General features: G+C 36.1%; 1 protein-coding gene across 1 annotated transcript; it reads right to left on the bottom strand.

Annotated features, from left to right (window-relative positions):
• On the bottom strand, positions 1-22,184 carry Smp_143500 (cut-like 1 (ctl1); the record flags this gene model as incomplete). The annotated part of the gene is made up of 8 exons (XM_018796311.1): positions 1-393; positions 2,124-2,312; positions 2,769-2,899; positions 4,371-4,578; positions 12,050-12,143; positions 12,216-12,507; positions 21,310-21,450; positions 22,100-22,184. 8 exons carry the CDS (start codon positions 22,182-22,184, stop codon positions 1-3), a joined length of 1,533 nt encoding a protein of 510 aa, XP_018650536.1.

Genomic DNA, 22,184 nt, shown 5'->3' with positions numbered 1-22,184 from the left:
TCAAGTCACAGGAACAATCAAATTTTCATGTTCATTTGAATTAGACAATGTGGCAGGATGAATTGATTTATCAGGGGAATTTACAACAGCCACTGCACATGCTAACCTAGTAGGATTAATTGGTTTACGTCTATTATGTGGTAAGTGCTGTTTATCTACATATTGATCTGATGACGACGATGTTAAATGATCTGTAGTGGTTGCTGTAATTGTCGATGTTGTAATTGGTGGTTTATGTTGTTTTTCAAGAGAAACATCATTGTCGTATAATTTATCATTTGATTCTTCAATGGAATAATCACTCTCAGAATCTGCAGCATCTGAGACAATTCCAAGTTTAGACTGATTATTTTGTTGAATATACGCTCCATAATTATGTATCCAACTTAAAATCTGGTGTGTGAGAGGGAATTCAAAACAAACAAAAAACACACACAATTCTTAAAAGCGAAAACAGAGCACATGGGGATCAAAGTATGATGAATCAATAGGTAAATAGTTATGAGGACGATATTAGAGTTAGATGTGTCAGTCGGTCAGCCATCAGTGTAAGAACTAGCATGGATTTTTTTCGGCCCAAGTTGGCACAATTCCCATCAACGCAGCATGAGAATAACAGCATAAAAGGATATGATCGAAGTGTGGAAATTTGTTAATGACATTTAATCCAAAAATTAGGAGCTCATATGGCTGATTTTACACTATGAGTTTCAACGTCTCTAGCCATCGATTGGCAAGCATTGTGGTTGTCCAAACCAAGAAGTTTCCACCTAACGACGTAGCCCAGATCATGAGTCAACCAAATGATAGGACCTCTTGGTTTGCTTGCACTTAGTTTTATTCCAACATGGTCCCACGTCAGACAACACTAGATATTGACGAGGTTTGTAATAATAATTTGATGAAATTTGCTCAATAAGTCAGTGGATTATTTTGTTAGTTAAGTAGTAGCAATGAAGATGTAGTTATGAAATAAGCTAACATCTAAAGATTTGAGATAATCAGTGTGTACTAGGCAGATTGTTCACATTTTCACAATTATTGATCAAATATATTAGACAACTATAATTATTAAAATCTAATTGAACAATAAATCAACAGAAGTTCCATAAATATGAACAGTTGTCGTTGAACAACTCAGTAGTTGGATAGCATTGAGTTCATTATGAGACTCAAAGGTTATACGGTTCAACCTCCGGAGGAGTCGCGCTTGTACACAGTATTGAGGAGTTAAAAGATAATATAAAATGGTCTATCACCTGGTGGCGTTCAATGGTTCATCGAGTAAAAACTACCTTACCGAAAAAATCATCGTCTAGGAACACCGGCTTTAGTGGTTCAGACATGACGTTATGTATATTATTTCAGAGACTTTCATAAAGTGTATTATTTGCCGACGCTGAGAAGTGGAAAAGCAAACTGCTAATCAGATAATGACATGGCACCGTATTATAAAAGGAAGTGTCTTTTCTAGGTCAATTATCATTTACTGAGTGAGGTTCTAGAGATATGCAGCTCAGTGGATTGAGAGGTTATCAGTCAATGCTCAGAATAAAAACCAATAGCGATCCAGTCATCGTTTTCTTTTACATCCTTCATAAGAGTTAGAGAGATTCCTTTAATTGGAAGTGGTCTTTCTCGGTTATATTTTTAAATGAACTGTATCTTCGATCATACAATGTTCTCGTTCACGTATTATCACCATGTTTTTCCTCTTCGACGAACAATGAGATATTGCCAGACATTAATTAAAACAGGTTCTTTACTCCGAAAAATTCAGAAAATAAACCAACTTATATTTTAATTATATATTTAGTAGCCTGTAGGATAAGACTTAAGGTTCGAATTAGATTTTTTGTTAGATGAGCTTACATCTTTGTAAATGTTTATATTTTCTTATTGTTAATTTTTAAGATTTAATTGATTGTTCATAGCCATAATATTTAAATATTTTTAAATAAGTATTTATTCAGTGGTTGATAATAGTCAACAGGAAACCATACTCCGGCTAGGTTGTTTTTTTTTCGGACAGGTTAGCAAGGCATACCTGGAATCTTGAGAGAACTGATACTCTCTCATATATATATATATATATATGAAGAAAAGGAAACAACAAAACTAACCGTTTTATATGGAAGACATAAATCCTGAGCAAGCGATTTCATAGTTTCTGTTGATAAAGGTAACTGATGTTCACTACAAGCTGATATTAATACATCTTGTTGTGATTGACTAATGTTACAAAGACGACGACGACTACGACTGATAACTTGATGTCGTTTACACTTTGACAGATTGTTATTAGATTTTTTCTTTGAATTTGTTAATAATTTATTGGATTGTTTTATATTATACATAGGTGACATCGATAATTTTGACTTAGTTTTATTTTGTCTGCAAGAGTTCGAGTTTGATGCCAACAGCATAACAGTTGTCGCCGCTTTAGCTATATCAAATAAACTTTGACGTTCATGTTCATTTAAATGATCAATTGGTGCAATTTGTGAATTATTAATTGAGGCATTTTTTATTTTATTATTATTATTATTAGGTGATAATATGATTTGTGACTTATCAATTTTTAACAATTTACTATTTTTATTAGAAATCGGTGAATTAATTAGAGTCTCTTGATTGCATAATGATGACGATGGTGATGATGATAATGAAGGTGTACGTTTACGAGATGGTGTTGTGGTTGTTGCTGTTGTTATTGCTATTGACGATGATGAATGTTGTTTACTTCTTAAATCGGAAGAAATTATTACATCTGATGATTCTGGTCTAATCGATAGTAAATATTCACTGGACAAATCAGTTGTTTGTTGTTGCTGATGCTGTATAGTTGACGTTTCATGGCCTTGAATTATTTTTACATTACTGTTAGGACGTGTAAAAGCTAGATGAATAACAACAATAGATATTTTTTAAAATATAAAGCTGAAAAGATTGAATAATAAAAGCCTATTTAACTCATAAATTTTTGAATCTCCCTGTTATCGATGTAACAAATGAATTCCATTAAAACCACAAATATTTCTTTAAACGGAAACTGGATAGTAGTTAGTTATGAAATTTAAGACCCACGTTTCGTCCTATCCGGGGATCTTCAGCTGAATGTACTTGCAGTTCAGTGTTGATGTTCATTCTCTGACTCGAACCCAATACCTTACGCTACTATCCATCTTTAATTAAAAAAGCATATTTTATTCCTAGATTCAAATACTACCCCACTTGGCCAACTTTTAAATAATAATATGTTACCAGGTCTAGACGCACGGATTGATAACAATAATGCGATCATTGCTGTTATTTTTCAACGTATCATAAATAAACAACGACAATTTAGTTAAGACTTAATAACGTGGGTATATAGGGTAAATCACTTGACTTGATTTCTGTTCATGTCAGAAAGTCCAATCAAAGCAAATTATTGATTAATTGATAATCCATAAAACAGTATACATAGGTGATCAGATCATGTTTATTAGAAAAAACAGATTAGCGATAATAACGAGAAGAAGGCAAGTTTATTATAACTGTGAATGAAAAATCAGTGTATATATATATATATATATATATATATATATATATATATCGGGTTGGTGTTGGTATTTAATATACGAATAAATTGGAAAAAAGTTTGATCTGATTAAGCCAGTCAGGTTTGAGCAACGTAGAACCGAGTCATGCCTCCTAACATCTCCAGCCATCGGCCAAACAATTGTACGGACCCCAACCAGATTGTCTACAACTACTTATCCCGTTTACTGAATTACTGACATCACGTCTGGGTCAATGAAAATTCATTACCCCATCAACCAACTTGGTATTTTTAACTACTACCCTGTGCTTAACGTTAGTACTGCCTACTAGATGGTTTCGACATACAAGCAATGATTTAAAAACACCTATAAACGAATACCAGTAACTTACAAATGTCTACTTTTAAAGGTTATTTTTCACAGCCATAATGAATGAACTTTTGCACAGAATACTCGTCTTTTATCCGGCAAACAGACATCTTACTTGCACTAGAGATAACTAACTAGAAGCAAATATTACATCATTTAACTGAAGCTTGAATAAGTTGGCAATTATCTAAATTATAAGCTATAACTATTTTATATCAAGGTTACTAACACTCGATATATCTGGATTTTTAAATCATGGTAGGTGGTGGAAAATAAAATAATTGAAATCCTAAAAGCATATACATAGTAACCCACAAATACAAGAAATAATCCATTTAAAAATGAATGAACGTTCTGAACAGTCTTGTCTACCTTTCAACACAATAGTTTAGTTTCAACTCTATTTAAAAGACTCATTACAACACTACATATAAACAAAAGTGCAAAGAAATTTACTTTTGATATTTGCTTGAGCAGCTTTTAACATTTCCAAATGATCTGGTTCTTGTAACCATAAATGTAAACGTACATATGGTATTCTTGCCTTATTTGATAAATGTGACCATGGACGTGTTTTTGATAAAATATCACTGACAGATGCTTGACACATTCCCAATACAACATCACCAAATAATCGCTGTGGTATTGAATGACGTTGTAAAAGCTAATATATAAAGAGTTAGAGATAGAAAGAAAGAACAAATGATAAGTGAATCCTCCTTTCTGGATTAAAAAATGAACCATAGCAACAACAATAATGGAATACATATTCATAAGAAAAAAAATTTTTATTTCCTTGCAATAAACTCTAGACGAAATATATTGTGTAAAAAATGAAATGAAAGACGCCATTAAAATGTCGAAATTGACCAATGACTACTTTGACCCATTAAGCGCTTAGTGATTGAATAAGAAGGCTGTGGGTGTCCTTAACAGTTTCTCGGAAAATCCTCTAAAAGCCAGAAGAAACACTGAGAATATTTTGAGAGATCAACCTCCTTTAGAAGCTTTCAAGAGGAATCTAAAAAATGGCTGATTATTATTCCTTTGTCCCAAATGGATGACTAGCGAATTCGTTATATCGTGTTTCCTAGCAGTTTCTAGAAGCTCAAGGTTACGCATAATTCTATAAATACGCCTGTGTTTGTATATAATCTAGCCTTTGAAGTAAGACATCTATACTTATTGCTCTCTGAAAGATTCGCGAGGACTAGGAAGTAGCTAACTCAGAGTGTAGGCGTTAAAGTACAAGACCTACCAGAGTTGACTGGAAACACCATTCTAAAACATGAAATTACTATAAAAAAAAGTCAATCATATGAAGCAAATGTATTAACAGCACATCAAAAGATCAGGTCATAAGCACCGTTCATACTTATAGGAGAAAGATCATAGTGAATTAAGAATAAAAAGTCTATACATAAAAAGATAACATTAAAATCCGAGAAGCTTAAAGACATGAGAATTTAGCAGTATGATTCGATTGATTATATCATGTAACCGTAAACTGTAGCTTATCAAAACACGGGCAGATTGAATTCATAAGTAAAGGAAACTCTAACCCGCATGCATTTAAGTTAGTCACAAAAATGGGGATCCTTTCATTTATTTCATTATTTATCCACTAAGTCCTAAACATCCTGTAACCAAATACCTAACTGCTTACTAAACAATGATCTCTGCTTCTACTTTGATACCTATCGGGGTGTTGTATATTTGCTAGTTAGTAAACTTGCTCCACAATTCACCCACAACTTATTCTGTTAATATGGAATATAATTGGTTATTGTCCATATTGTGTTGTCATTGTTTGCACGTTGATAGTCACTATTTCTTCCCTTGACCTGAACTCTGACCTTGTAGTTGTTTGTTATTTTTCTTATTGGCTGAACTATCAGGTCTATTTCAATGCGTCGATTGATCGATGAATGACCTTAGTGCTGTCTTCCATGGTTTTGTTTGCGTTTTTTCTGTTCAAGACTTACATTTTCTCAATCAAATTTATGTCTATAATTGTCCACAATCATTGATATAAGTGAAAATATATCGTGGTGTTTGACAGCCAACTAATGTTCATTCAGATAGACAGAGAGGGTGGGCAGTTTGTATGACATAGTGATGATTGCAGTTGTTATAACTTATCTTAGGAATGATATTTATCTTGTTCTTTGTCATTGTGTTCTCAGCTTCGTACAATTAAGATTTTGAGGACTATATTTATTCCTAACAGCCTTAATAACCTATTTGCTTCCATCGTTTAGAACAAGATTATTTGCTTGCTGGTATTTCCTGTTGATTGTGTAATTGATGGTTTATTGGTTAAGCAATTCTTGATGAATATTTTCGGGTAGCCACTTTTCTGAAATATATCCATAGGGCGTATCTTTTCAGTTTCTCTTTGTAATGACAGGATCACAGTATGCCTACATTATATCAATCACCGTTTATACACAATGGGTTGCTGGTTCTTTATTGACGATATCCCGACCGTTGGTGCTACCTTGACGTGGTGGTCGGGCTTGCCTATCGTGATGAATCAATCGAGCTATACTGGCTGGAACAATCGTTCCTCAAGGTCCTACCATGCCAGACAGGTCGTTTGAAGAGCGGTAAGACTAAAAGCAGCAAACCCAAGGTCCGAAGGCGAAGTCGTAATGCTGACTGTACGGAGGTGTGACAGCAGTAAGGTGTTTCCTTCAGACAACCAGCATGACAGCGATGCTGCCTTCCCACAAGGAGGGGTGGGGTTAGAAAAGGTCGACCCTAAAAATGCACACCCCGCCTTATCCCACGGATATCCGTCTCCGGCGGTAAGGTTTTTTTTGAAGAACGGAGCTAACACAAAAACTACCCACAAAAAGGTCGTGTGTGACCGACCTCAAGCAGTTGTCCCTTGGGCACTGCGGTCACGCTCTCAGGTCATTAAGACCACTTCTAACCCAATTTCCTTTTCAGGTACCCCTAGAAGTACCCTTCCACGGTGTGGGCAACCGGGAAGTGATAACTGCCCTCATACCTCTAACAGCACTCAAGACCACTGTATTCATAATCAATCTCCTTCTTCAATTCCTATTATTCCTCCTACATGAACTTTCAACTCTAAACTTCCTCTTTCGGTTTCCTCCTCAAGTGTCACCATGGCCAATGATTCTAGTGTGCGAAACGCTGTCCCAGGTCTACTAAAACCTCGCTCCAAACTACACATTGGAGCCTTCAACGTACGTACCCTATGCCAAATCGGTCAACAGGCCTCCTTAGCTAAAACCCTAGAATCTCGTATCATTGATGTATGCTGTGTCTCCGAAACACGCATACAGGATCCCAGTGTGGTCATTCACTTGACCTCACCTCGCCAAAATGGACAGCCAACGAAATACACCCTCCGTGTATCTGGCGACCCCATAACTAGTTCTCGTGAACTTGCAGGTGTAGGCATAGCACTAAGTACAAGGGCAGAACAGGCACTACTAGAATGGATCCCCGTTAACAGTCGCCTGTGTGCTGTCCGGCTAAATGGCTCCGTAAGAACTCGGAAGGATAGGGACACACGTCGTTGCCTTTTCGTCGTTGCTGCCTACGCTCCCACTGACTGCAGCCATGATGAAGTGAAAGATGACTTTTACAGAAAGCTCTCTGAACTTCTTCAGAAAGCTAAGCGCTCAGACATAGTAGTCGTAGCGGGTGACTTTAATGCCCAACTAGACAGCTTAAATCAAACAGAAAGACATTTAGGTTGGTATTTTAGTATTCCGGCTCAACGAACCGATAATGGTGATCGTCTGTTGCAACTATGCTCAGACAATCGTTTATTTTTAACAAGCACTAATTTTAAGCATAAGGAGAGACATCGTCTAACATGGCGATTACCTGCACCAAACCAACGATGAACTCAAATAGACCATATTGTCATCAGTCATCGTTGGAGAGGCTCAATAGAAGATTGTCGCTCGTTTTGGAATACTTGTTTAGACTCTGATCACGCTTTAATACGAGCGCGCATTTGTCTGCGCCTCACTGGACGCAGGAAAAGTACACTAAGAAGACCCATTAGGATTGAACTGGAGGACGAGAAAGCCAAATGCGAATTCCAGGAACAACTGAGTTCACATCTAGGCAGTTCTGTGAACGAGACTGACCCAGATGCTGCTTGGAAAGACATACGAACAGCTGTGGAAACAACAGTCACATCTATTAGTAATTTAAACCATAGGGTTCCAAAAAACCAATGGATTTCTTCCAAGTCTATTTCACTGATGGATTCGCGTAAACTCATCCCATCAGGCTCTGAACACGACGAAGAGCGTAAACAAATCAGATCTAGGTTGACTAAAAGTCTAAGGAACGATCGTGAGCAGTGGTGGGCAACGAAAGCAAAAGAGATGGAAAAGGCAGTGGCTGTAGGCAACACCAGGCAACTATTCAGACTAACAAAAGAAACCGGAATTAAGAAGTCAAGTGTAAGTGAGACGATCTCGGAAAAAGACGGAACCCTTATCTGCTCTCAACCCAAACGTTTAGAACGATGGGCGGAACACTTTAAGGAGCAGTTTAGCTGGCCTTCAGCTACTGCACAACTACCCACTATTCCCAGACAATCTGAATGGAACATTGAAGTAGGCCCCCCGACCCTACTTGAAGTTCAAAAGGCTATAAGTAATCTGAAACGAGGAAGAGCAGCTGGTCCAGATGGATTGGCTCCAGAGGTCTTTAAATATGGTGGTTCAATTTTAGCGATTAGGTTGACTAATATTCTGGCTAAAATCTGGGAGTTAGACGTAATCCCATCTGACTGGTCACAATCATTTATTGTCCCAGTATATAAGAAGGGGCCAAAATCATCCTGAGATAACCATAGAGGGATTAGTCTGACTAACATAGCATCTAAAATACTAGCCTCAATAATTATCTGGCGCCTAACTAAGACTCGTGAACTGCAAACACGAGAAAATTAGGCTGGCTTCAGACCTGGTCGTGGCTGCATCGACCACATATTCACTATTCGTCAGGTTTTAGAGCACAGACATGTTTATCGGCGTCCGACAATGATAGTTTTTCTTGACTTGAAAGCAGCATTTGACTCTGTAGACCAAGAGGTTCTATGGCAGTGTCTGTCATTGAAAGGTGTACCTGAGAAGTACATAAACCTTGTGAAGGCTCTTTACTCGAACACTACCAGTCGAGTGAGAGCTTATGGTGAACTGTCATTTGGTTTTACAACCTCAAGTGGTGTCCGTCAAGGCTGTCCACTATCCCCATTTTTGTTTAACTTAATTATAGACCTGTTGCTGAAAATAACACTCTCGTCGACTGAATTTTCAGGAATTGATCTTCTACCAGGAGGTTCACTTATCGACTTAGAATACGCAGATGACATAGACCTGTTTGGTGAAGACACTGACAAAATGCAGAGTCTTCTGTTGGAACTCAGTAATAATGCAAGGATGTTTGGGATGCGTTTCTCCCCATCCAAATGTAAATTGTTACTCCAGGACTGGCCTGCGTCAACACCTGAACTAAGGATATGGAGTGAAGTAGTCGAACGCGTGGACAACTTCACTTATCTTGGAAGTCTGATCAGTCCTAATTGGTTGGGGTCTGACGAAATCTCAGCACGGATTCAAAAAGCTCGTTTGGCTTTTGCCAACTTACGTCACCTATGGCGAAGACGAGATATCCGTCTATCAATTAAGGGACGAGTATACTGCACAGCAGTTCGTTCTGTTCTACTTTACGGCTGCGAAACATGGCCATTAAGAGTAGAAGATACTCGTAGGTTACTAGTATTTGACTATAGATGCTTTAGAAATATTGCTCGCATCTGCTTGGATAACCGGGTAAGTAATAGTGAGGTTCGACGCAGGGTATTAGGAAATGATGGTAAATCAGTTGATGAGGTTGTGAATCTTCATCGACTGAGATGGTTGGGCCACATGTTACGTATGCCTGAACACCGATTACCACGACGCGCTATGCTCACTAGCATTGGGAATGGTTGGAAGAGAGTTAGGGACGGTCAAACCAAAACGTGACATCAGTGCTTGAAGTCACTAACTTCTAGTCTGTGCCATTTCGGTAGATGCAGATTACTTGGTTGGGGTCCGAGTGACTATCGTAACCAATGGTTGGAGACTCTAGGTGACATGGCTCAGAATCAATCACAATGGTGCAGTTGTATACACCCTTTATCTTCCCTTAAACCTTGAGATCAAGATTGCTTCATATCTGTCTTCCTTCCTATACTATATCCTTATATACAACCTTTCTTTTATATATTACCACCACTAAATTAACTACTTCTATGAATCCGGTGTTCATATTGTTGTGCTAATGAGGTACGGCAAATTGTACCGATGCATATATGTGCTTGGTCCTACGTTGTAGCTGACTAACTGACTGATTGACGATATAGTCATCATTGAATTGGGGATTCTGATTTACTCAAAGCTCAAGTTTTTCTATAAGGATTCTGGTGATAGATATATCGAAGGATGGTAGTTTACTGTTTGATCCTGTTGTTAATATGAATTTTATGCTGTCGAACATGATGGTGATCAGATTGTAAGTACCTTCCAGTTAGTCCATTTTTCGTAAGCGTGGCGTAGTATCGTGGTTGGATGGTAATATTATTGTATTATATTGTAAAAATCATGAATACGGATGGCAGAACAGCTCGTTCGATTTCATGTTGCTTCTTTTTTGAACACCAGATAAGTAAGACATATATCTTTTAGTTCCAATCTAATCATGTTACTGATTTTCTTCCAGCTTTAATCATTGTCAGATAGGACAATGGGATTTTCTTTAGACGAGGCTATCAGGATGACTTAATAGCTAATTTACTAGCTTCGATTTATGCGTAATGTGTATTTCAGACATCAATTTCAGTAATCTGTTCCTCTTTTAAAATGAGAACCCAATCTATGACAAAAACTCAATATGTTTGAACCATTTCAATGAACTAAATTACTACAGAAGTTTTGAAATTAAATTTAACCTATGAAAACGCTTATGATGAATATTTGACGAATAAACTTTAAAATATTTCAAATTGGAAATGATCGATTATAAAAATGAACCAATCAATATGACCAACAAAAACATTTCTAATTACATCAATATTTATAATCAGATAAAAATTATTAATCCCGGATAGTTATTTCAATCATTCATTGGTTATTATCAACCAATATATGTAAATTGATATAGATAGTACAATGATACTGAATGAGTTAATTAATCATAAGCAACTAAGCACATATGTGATATTGGTTCAAGCTACCAAAACATCATATCAGTCAAGTTAGGTGAAATGATAAAGTATTAGAAGTAGTAACAGTATCAATTATAGTAGAAAACCATATTGCGTATGGATAACAAGATTCGAGAAGAAAGAATAAATTTACGACGAAAAAAAAGGATGATATAACTTTAAAACACAAGATCTAAAGGAAAACAAAGTGTGAATGTAATTGTGCAATACCAACCGATTTTGAGCCATGTCAATCAAAGTCTCCAACTATTATTTACGACAATCATGTGGACCCCAAACGGGTAGACTGTACCTACCTGTATGGTTTAATTCAACGTCAATGATGTCATGGATTGATGTCATTTCTTAGAGTGACCGCCCTCGAGCTTTGTCTCAATTTACTCCTAAACTAGCAAACATTATGCGTCAAAGTAGGCAGTTGTTGAAAATTGAATGAGTCAAACAATTTTTTAACTAAATGATAACTTGAGCATATCAGCATGTAGCAGATTAAAGAATATTTTAAAAAAGAAGTTCGACTAAACTATCTTACTTTTTTCACAAAACAAGTGGGTTTGTGACTAGTATTGGATACCACAACGCGCGTTTCGTCTCAGTCAGAACTCGCCAGCTGGGTATACTTACATTGAAGCGTTAATATTCGCACCGGGATTCTAACCTAATATATATTTTGTCACTTCCAGCTAACGAGTACGAAATGGAATGAAAAATGTGTTCTGGACTTCAATCCTAGTCACGAAGCCATCTATACTTTACAATTTGTAACAATTTACATATGTCCTGACAAAGATTAATACAAATTCCGTCAAAGTCATCAATAACAAGATAATTGAAATCCTTTCTAACAATGATATAAATATCTCACCTCTTTTATTTTGCCACACATAGATGCTGTATCCAGATCGGTTAAAGACGTTGCCAATTCCATGACTTTCTTCGATGTAGGTCTTTGATAAACGCTAGAATTTTGGTTATTATTATTATTGTTATTATTATTATTACTACTATTACTATTATTATTTAGCGGTAACATAATTTCATTTTCATTAGAATATTCATTTTGTATAGAATTTGGTGTAGGTGAACCTGATGGACTTGTAATCGGTTCAAATAGTGAACAATCAATAGTTTGTCCAGGATACATCACTTGTGAATCATAAGATGAAGGATTCAATATTGATAGTGTATTTCCAAATGTTGTTGTTGTTGTTGATGGTGGTGGTGGTATTATCTGATCAATACACTGCTGTTGCATAGATATATTTGAACTAATGTTTATATCAGATTGGTGGTTTGAGTGGATAATTCCACTTTGACATGAACCTGTAAATATATGTAAATAGGGGGGAAAGGTAGCGGGGTTGAACAAGGATACATATAAACATTTGTGCACGACGTGTTCAATGAGATTTTCATTTGACAAAAAAGATGAGATGAACAATCATATGAAAAAAACGAATAACTTGAAATCAATCAATCAATATAAACATTCGTAGATTTGACGATAATGATAGCCACTATCGATCGTCGCTTGACTGACACATCTTTTATGTCTGATAGCCGAACGTCTAATAATGACTTTCTAACTGCTTCCTAGTTGTCAAGAGTACTATAATACTTGAACATCGAATGAGAGAAAGAAGAAACTTTATTTCAAGATTGGTTCCAGTACAGAAAACAAGGATACTTATAGGATTATGTGTGGCTTTGATAAGCTCGAATGTTCTGAAAAGACATTGAATTTCATGACAAAATAGGTAATTATTCAGTGTCAAACACGATCCATCGTTTTTCCAGGAGTTTCTATTGGGTATTGATTAGATGTGGAATTTCTGTGGGGTCCCAACATCATTTCCTTTCACACTATATTACTAATGGGTAGAACACTGACAGAAAATAAAATTCATATTTTGATAGTGTGTAAAGTATTACTAGTTCTGGAACGTAAAAAAAGCTAAAATATTTTGGACATTGGACTGGTCTGTCATTTATCATGGAAGGGGTTCATGGCTCCCGAAACCATAGTACGGATACAATAAGATTATATGATTTCTATCAAATTTTGGCCTATGTGATTTAAGGAAGATTTCCGTTTGCCTAACGAATGAAGAATGTATTGAGTAAAAAACTAGATCTGTATCGACTTCAAGTCGTAAAACATGTATAGGTCTTTATTATTTGATAATAAGTACTCTCGAAGAATTGTTAGCATATAGCGAAGACATCATTTGAGTAGCGGTCACGTTTTAAATAGAAATGAGAAGTTGATTGTTGATCTTTAAACCGACATCAACAGAGTTTACAAATTAAAAAAATTCAAGCACAACTAAAGGTAATTGATTTCTCAGGAGAATTATTGCATTCATTCGTAAATAGAATCTAAAGCGTTATAATTAACTGTGATGTAACAATAAAGCCCAAAACTTTTTACCCTAAATTCAATTTTGAAGGGTGAAAGCATTAAAAGCTAGAATGACATAAATTTGTATTCTAATTTATTGTGTTTTGAGCAGGTATTAGCTTAAATTCAGTGTATCTAATAAAAAAATTTTCATTAAAAAAAAAAATAAACTTAAGAGTTTTTAAACTCGAAACATATCCAATAAGGATGAATTAAACATTTCTGACTTATTCATTAATTTAATTTTTAAAAATCCGTCAACATTAATATATTGTTGTCACACATTAACCTTATGAAGGCTCTCTAGTTGAACACAACTGGTCGAGTTAGAGCTTATGGAGAACTGTCATCAGAATTGATTACTTCAAGTGGTGTTCTTCAGGGCTGTCCACTCTTTCCATTCTTGTTTAACTTCATCGTAGACGTGCTTTTAGAGATAAGACTTTCATCATCTCAATCTCCAGGATTTGAACTTTTACCGGGAGATTCACTTGTTGACTTATAATATGCCGATGACATAGTTCTATTTGGTGAAGACGCTGACAAAATGCAGAGTCTTCTGTTAGAACTAAGTAATAATGCCAGGATGTTTGGGATGCGTTTCTCCCCATCCAAATGTAAATTGTTACTCCAGGATTGGGTTGCATCGACACCCGAACTAATGGTAGGGAGTGAAGTAGTTGAGAGTGTCGACCGCTTCACTTATTTTAGGAGTCTCATCAGTACTTGTGGTCTGGTGCGTGACGAAATCTTAGCACGGATACAGAAGACTCGACTAGCTTTTGCCAACTTGCATCATTTATGGTGTAGGCGAGATATCCATCTAGCAACCAAACCACGGGTTCACTGAGCAGCAGTTCGTTCCGTCCTACTTTATGTCTGTGAAACATGGTCGGTAAGTGTAGAGGATACTCGAAGGCTACTAGTATTCGGTCATAGGTGTCTTCGAAGCATTGCTCGTATATCCTGGGACCACCGAGTAAGTAATGCAGTTGTTAGGAAACGGGTACTAGGTAAGGATGGCAAATCGATTGATGAAGTAGTGAAACTTCATTAGTTGAGATGGCTGGGATACGTGCTACGTATGTCCAAACACCAACTGCCCCGACGTGCAATGTTTTATGGTGTAGGAGTAGGCTAGAAGAAAGCTAAAGGCGGCTAGACCAAAACATGGCACAAATCCATGAAGTCACTGACAATCGGACTGAGCCATGTTGGTAAGTGTAGACTACCTGGTAGGAATCCAAGAGATGATAGTAACCGATGGTTAGAGACCTTGAAAGACATGGCTCAAAATCGTCTGCAATGGCGAAGATGCATCCACTCTTTGTGTTCTACCAAATTCTAATCTTCTGAATTCTTCATGTTTCTTTTTTCTCTTTCCAAATTTATTTCACTGGATTACACTCCTTGAATAACACCTTCAAACCCTAATCTTTCCGATTACTGTTTATACTTTTACTACCTCTACCACTATGAGATTTGAATCGACAACTGCATCTCTGAGTTAATGTGGTATGGCAACTTGAACTGACGTACGTACGTACGTACAAAGTTCTACGTTGTGACTGATTGACTGACAAGGAAATTTCAGATTGAGTAATAAACCTTTCTTGATTCATGACTGTGGGATCAGGAGAAACACTGGAATTGGATTGAATATATGTATTAATATTGCTACCATTGCTACTGCTACCAACAACAACTGTGGATTCACATACAGGTATTGATCCATATATAAAAACTTTCGTCTGAATTAGAGCGAATAGTTTCATAGTATTTGGGCGGCGAGTTTATGTAAGACATTAAATAGGAAGAATATATATTTGTAAAATCTCAGCGAATGAATTTGAAGTAAATCCAACGTTTCGCCTGGCAATCTGGTCCAAGGTTTTTCTTGCATTTACTTCAAATTCATTCGCTGAGATTTTACAAATACATTATTCCTATTTAGTGTCAGGTATTGATACGTTGGAAAGTAATTGTGGAGTAGAAGATTGTGAAGAAACAGCAGCTAGAATTTGTTTATTTTGTTTTTTTTTACAAATGATAAGTTAAAAATAACAGATGAACAAGAAATTAGCGGTGACGGTTTTAGTTAGTTGAAATTAAAATAGTGTCAATAATAAAAAAACATTATACCGTTACAATTATAATAACTCAGCACTAATTTCAGCTTGATTATGATGTCTGCAGAGCGAAGAGAGTATTCAGATATTGAATAAATTATATGGATTCATTGTTTTTTTTTGAAGAATAGAGTGATACATCAACGTTGCTGAATAGTGAAGAGCATAGAAGAAGTCAGGTTTGTCACTTCATGTTCATTACACTCTTTACTGTCGAATCAAATAAATGGGATCTTTTTATTTATTGAATAGAGTTTGAACATTATTTGGATAATTCAGGTGGTAAATGATTGATGTAAAAAGCAAGAATTAATTCCTACAGATGGATGAGAAAATTACACAACTTTTATTCTACAGTCGATTATAGTTTCGATGATATTTAAATATGTTTATTCCCTTTTTTGTTACATGACCGCATAACTTGATATGAAAAAAGGATATTGGTTGCCAGTCACGTTTATTGTTGTTTGGGATTAGGAGATTATATAAACTAATATCGAGTTTCCATGAATAATTGTTACTAAGTCATATTTTACATTAATTCACACGATTAACTTCATGTTCACAAAGCTAATCATAACATAACTAATATGGGAAACAGAGGAGCGGTTTAATTCTGTTATTTTTTCTAGTTATGTGGTGTGTGTTATTGATGACGACAGATATAAGTAGCATACGTCATCAATCGAAAGTAGAATGTTTGGCGGCAGAAGGTTAATAAAATCGATGAGAGGGAAACGAGAACAGAGGGTGATTGGTATGGAAATGAAGGAACAAAAAAGTCTGAGACAATTGATGGATATTTTGCAAATGAAATATTTACTATGTAGTTCTCAGATTATACTAAAAGATACTGTAATTTTGTATCTAAATGCATTTGGTTGATTCCGCTTGTGTTTTCGTTCACTATAATACTTTAATAAAAGCGCTAACATTGATAAAAGTAGTGCTTACATAACTGCACTTTATTGCAATAAATTAATTTAGAATCTTATTTAGTTATACCGTCTTGTTTTTGAGTTCTTAATGTAGGATGGACATCTAGCGTGTATTTATATTAAAATAATTTAATTATTACCTAGGGTTTGGTGGACACTTCTTGAAGAAAGATTCTAAGAATCTATTAAACCTATATACGACGATATTGTAAGCACTGAGTTATTCAGTATATTTATTTAACTCATTTACCCGGTTGACAGATTCATGTACTTAGCTTCGAGGAACATTTTAAAATATAAGGTCCATCCCCGCATACCAAGTTAGAGAAGTGGGATTTAGACAACCGACCCAGAGGCTGAACGTCGAATGCCTCAATCACTGAATCACCATTCCGAGCACCAAGCTATGTATAATGTTTAACATGTGAGGATGCAAACAATAATAATAGTGCTTCCAATATGAAATAAACAATCTGATATAGTTTTGTGATTAAACTACAAACAAAATCACGATGGAAAAAAAGACATTCTAAAATCATTTCTAATACATAAATTGACGACTAAAATACAACTGATATCACACACACATGAGCCAATAAACAGAATCAATTAACATTGTACGGTATATTTATTTTTTACCCCTGATCACATTTAACAATTGTCAGTAAAATGAACTAGAATCAATATCAAAGACAGTCACATTAATATCAGTACTAATACTACTACTAACGATAATCAATACGCGGAAGCTACTAATATCACCATTATTATTATTATTGTCAGTAGTAGTAGTGTGGTGTGGTCTACTTATATCCATATAAGTAGTATATGGTGTGGGTCAGACATAGAATGTATTTTGGCAGAAGACCGATGAGGAAAGAACTGAAATGAAACGCAAACGTCTGGAAAATGCATGAGCAATGGAATAAGAGAAGAAACAGTGAAGATTGAAACAATTGGTTGTTAATTTGCAAATTGACTGTTCATTGTTTGGTAATCAGAATTTATTGAGATAGTCTGTAATCTTTGCTCAAATACATTCGATTGTCCCCAACCAGTCGTGTTCTGTTCACTACATTTGGTGTCGCTGCCAACCAGGAGGAGGAAGGGTGCTGTTCTGCGGACGCCACTGCGGGTCTGGAGTTGAGGTGCTAGTTGGGGCAGTCTGGTGTGGAGAGTTGGCGTCGAGTGGAGTGTTCTGGCGGGGCGGCGTTGGCTGTAGCGGGTGCTGTCGACGGAGAGGAGCAGTGGGACGTGCGGCTGCTGGGCGGACATCGGATGTAGATGGCTCAGCAGGCCGGTGGAGTACGGGTGTTGAACGTCCCGGGTGCCGGGTGGATGCGGATGTTGGTGCCCCGGCAGGTTGACGGAGCTATGGAGGTCAGCGCGCCGCAGACTCGACATTCTGACGGAGAGTTTGGCACAGACTGCAGTGAAAGAAGATAGTGGCATGGCGAGCAGAACCACCGCATGTACGAATGCTTTAAAGGGGGGACGAGTGTGGTGTGGTCTACTTATATCCATATAAGTAGTATATGGTGTGGGTCAGACATAGAATGTATTTTGGCAGAAGACCGATGAGGAAAGAACTGAAATGAAACGCAAACGTCTGGAAAATGCATGAGCAATGGAATAAGAGAAGAAACAGTGAAGATTGAAACAATTGGTTGTTAATTTGCAAATTGACTGTTCATTGTTTGGTAATCAGAATTTATTGAGATAGTCTGTAATCTTTGCTCAAATACATTCGATTGTCCCCAACCAGTCGTGTTCTGTTCACTACAGTAGTAGTAGTAGTAGTATGATAGCTAACAGACTGGGTATGAATATTATCCAATGAGATAGTATTTTACCATCATTTACTGACCTATTCGTTAAAAATAATACCAATTTCACAGACTGAATATATATTAGTGTATTGCAGGGAACGGAATCTGATCCGTGTTACGAACAGATCCAGACTATAAATATTTTATACTACCTTCCCCCCTGTAAGAACAGGAAGATATACAGAATATTGTTTGGAAATAAAGAATGATTCGGTTTGTTGAGTAGACCACTTAAATTTTTTCGAAAGTCTGAGTAAACCTATAGTTTTCGATTATCGATGCTGTTATGCTCATAAAAATGTATCAACATGCATCTATGCAACATTGATCCCATCACATTGATATTAACCTTACTAACATCAGTAGCCTTTATATTCTAACTGCGATGGACTTTCTGTATTTGGGACGGATATCACGATAGATGACACTTTCGAACTGTATCATACCAAATAGTGTCTACTATATTATCTGTAATTAAAAAATATGTTGAACCATGATTAGGGATCTGCATAGATGAATGAAGTGCTAACAAGTACCTCTAAAAGTTTAACCACAATCCTTATGTTGTTTACAAGCGACACTTTGTGAACGTTGAGACTGAAAAACTATCTTCTCCAATCTAAAGGTTCACTTGGAAGAATGCTTTTTAGCCATACTGATGAATATTTATAACCCCGTTTCTGTGATTTAAAGTCTCAAGAACTTCTAAGTAGCCTTGAAAAACCTCATAACTAATATTAAAAACTATCATTCCTATTAAAAAACAATCATTTGCATAACCTGCTTTCTGAATGTCTAAAAAACGTCATTTTCAAGTTTGCTGAAGCTTGTCCTCATACTTTATTCGTGGCATTCATGAGATATAACAGCAATCGAGTGGATGGGCACTACACACGGTTTACAATTGGTTGCAGTAGCTGTGATACACATTCACTTTATTTAGCATACAAATATTTAATACCGTATTTGTGTTTTGTTCTATTCCAATCCAACTATCGTAATCATTTGAACATTCCACACTACTGTCAGCACTATTATTTTTGCGCCTATGTTTCTCTTGTTATTGATTTGGATAGGTCTTAGTGTCAAGAAGGTGGGGTAGCTTTAACCGGAACACAGCTATGCTACAGTCTACTTTGTTGTTTTCTGTCTAATAGTATATTAGCCCTATTTTCTGAGGGATTTCAAGGAGTACTGAAACACAGTAAAATTGTTCAATTACGATAATGTTTTAAAATGTGTAGTTGTATCTCATCCCTTTATTCACACGGCGTTAAAGAACAGTCTAATGGGGTAATTGAGGACAGTCTATTACAGAAAACAAACTAAGAGAAATCTGTAAAAAAAAGCGAAGATCGTATTGCGACTAAGAATGACAATAATTTTTAAATTATCACCAATAGTAATACTGGTTTCAAATGATAAGTGGTGAATATGCTGTTGGATTTCAAAATTCATTTATACACATTATAAAACAAGTTTCTAGTGAATTTTCAGTGAGTCAGTCAGCTAGGAGTCATGAGTATGAGCTCAAAACCTGGTAACGTCTATCAACAAAGGATGTTTCCAGAGCTCAGTTGGTTCATACCACACTATCTGATTTCAGGCGTGAGTAGCTACTCAGGGATGATATGAACTAAACAAAATACCTGTAAGATTAAATCATGTGGATAGATTAGTCGTCAGATAGTAGCGAATATCAAACATTTGATCAGAAGTTCTAGGCTGAGTGATAATTAACATATATTCTAATTATTGTAACATGTTTGATGACAATGAAGATTATTCTAGGATGTATGTCATTCTAACACTTTCGTTTCAACTGGTTTTGATTGTATTGATACTATGTTGTAGACAGAAATCTCAAACACATGTGAATATCGACTAATTTTGCCAAACTCTATTAGCACAACGAGATGAAATTACCAGGGCGAATCCCAGAGAGGTAGTAAGAGTAACAGTATTATTGGTAATAGGAAACTTTAGGCATCTAAGATGCAATTGGAGAAGAAAATATAAATTAGTTAAAGCGAAAAAAGTTTGCGAGAAATTTAGAAATCTAGAAACTGAAGGAAGACAAAGAGTGAACCAACTTGTGCGATTGAGAACCATTGTGAGCCATGTCATTCATAGTTTTTAACCATCAGTTGAGATAATCACTAACAACCCAACCAGGTAGTCTGCACCTGTTAGCATGGTTCAGTCCAATTTCCAATGACTTCATGGACTGATATCATATCTTTATTTGGCCGCCTTTAGAGTTCTTTCGACCTACTCCTATACCATGAATCATTGCGTGTCCAGGTAAGCGGTGGTTGGAGATACGTAATACATGTCATAACCACCTCAGTACATGAAGATCCACTATCTCCGTCATCATCACTGATGAGACACTCAAGAGGAGTGAAGCGGCCGATACACCCAACTACAGTACTCTGCACCATTAATTCGCATGCTGATGCAGGCCGGTCCTGGAGCAACATCTAGCATTTGGAATGAGAAAATTACATCTCAAATGTGTTTGCATTGTTGCTTAAGGCGGTAAGAAAACTGAATTTTTTTTCCTGTTTTATCAGATGAAGTGTTTTTGTGTAGATTTTAGTAATCCGTTTTTTCTTAGAAGTAATGTGAAATGACGATTTTCAATGATTCACCAAGTGACTGCGTTATCAGTTCATAATGCCATTTACTTGCAAAATGTTCAAGACTATCTGACCTGGTTTTATAGTAATAATAGTAGTTTTCTAAATGTAAATATTCGAATATCATAACAGTATAGGATAAGAGAAAAAGGTGGAAAAGAGCTACATACACATCTAAGAACTTACATGATTGTAACAATTTTATTATATGGTCGGGATTATTCAAAAATAGCTGCATTCTTATAAATGGTTCACGACCTTTTTGTGTAAGCAATTTCCACGGTTTCGGTCTGGCCAATAGATCAGAAACACTTCCTTGAGACAAACCTTGATGTAAGTAAAGGCAATAAGTATGGAAATATCATTAACACTTAAGCTAGGCCAAATTTAGGCCATAAAGTTTCAGTACAGTTTAATGGAGGTATATGTCATGGCGTTTAACAGCTAGCTGGTGTCGATGTAGACACAGACGGAGAGGATCGAAAGTTTGTATGACGTGGTGTTTATCGTGATTATAGCAATTTACCTTGTGGACGATATTCAATTCATCGCTTAATGTTACAACCCTTGGCTTGTATAATACTGACTGTAAAGATTTTGTGGGTTGACAAACTGAACAGAGCCGTTGATTATATGAAATCCACATTACAAGTGGAATTAAACAACAAACTGTCATTATTAGTTGAGCTGATTATCAAAACCAAATACAGGAACTTGGAAACCAAATAAATTTGAAATCAACTGATACTAATCAGACAGTCATTTACGACAGCAACAATCCATTGACTCGTAAGTTAAGCCGCGTACATAGAAGACGATATGAAAATAACATAAAATCTAAAACGGTAGACCTATTAAGTCAACAGAACCGCATAATTTATGGTTGTGTTCTATCAAGCAGCATATGACTAAAGCGTTCATGTAATACAAGTTAAAAGTGGTAGATATTTCTATTCTTAATCATATTTTTTCAAACCTTGAATTTGTACCACCATGTACCTGTTAACTACTGTTTCACGACCTTCTTCAAGTTGTCTACCATATTTAATAACAGTACTCAT

This window comes from Schistosoma mansoni, chromosome 2, assembly GCF_000237925.1.
Source record: "Schistosoma mansoni strain Puerto Rico chromosome 2, complete genome".
Taxonomy (NCBI): Eukaryota; Metazoa; Platyhelminthes; class Trematoda; order Strigeidida; family Schistosomatidae; genus Schistosoma; species Schistosoma mansoni.
Note: the sequence above shows the minus strand (reverse complement) of the source record. Positions and strands in the feature narration are given on the sequence as shown.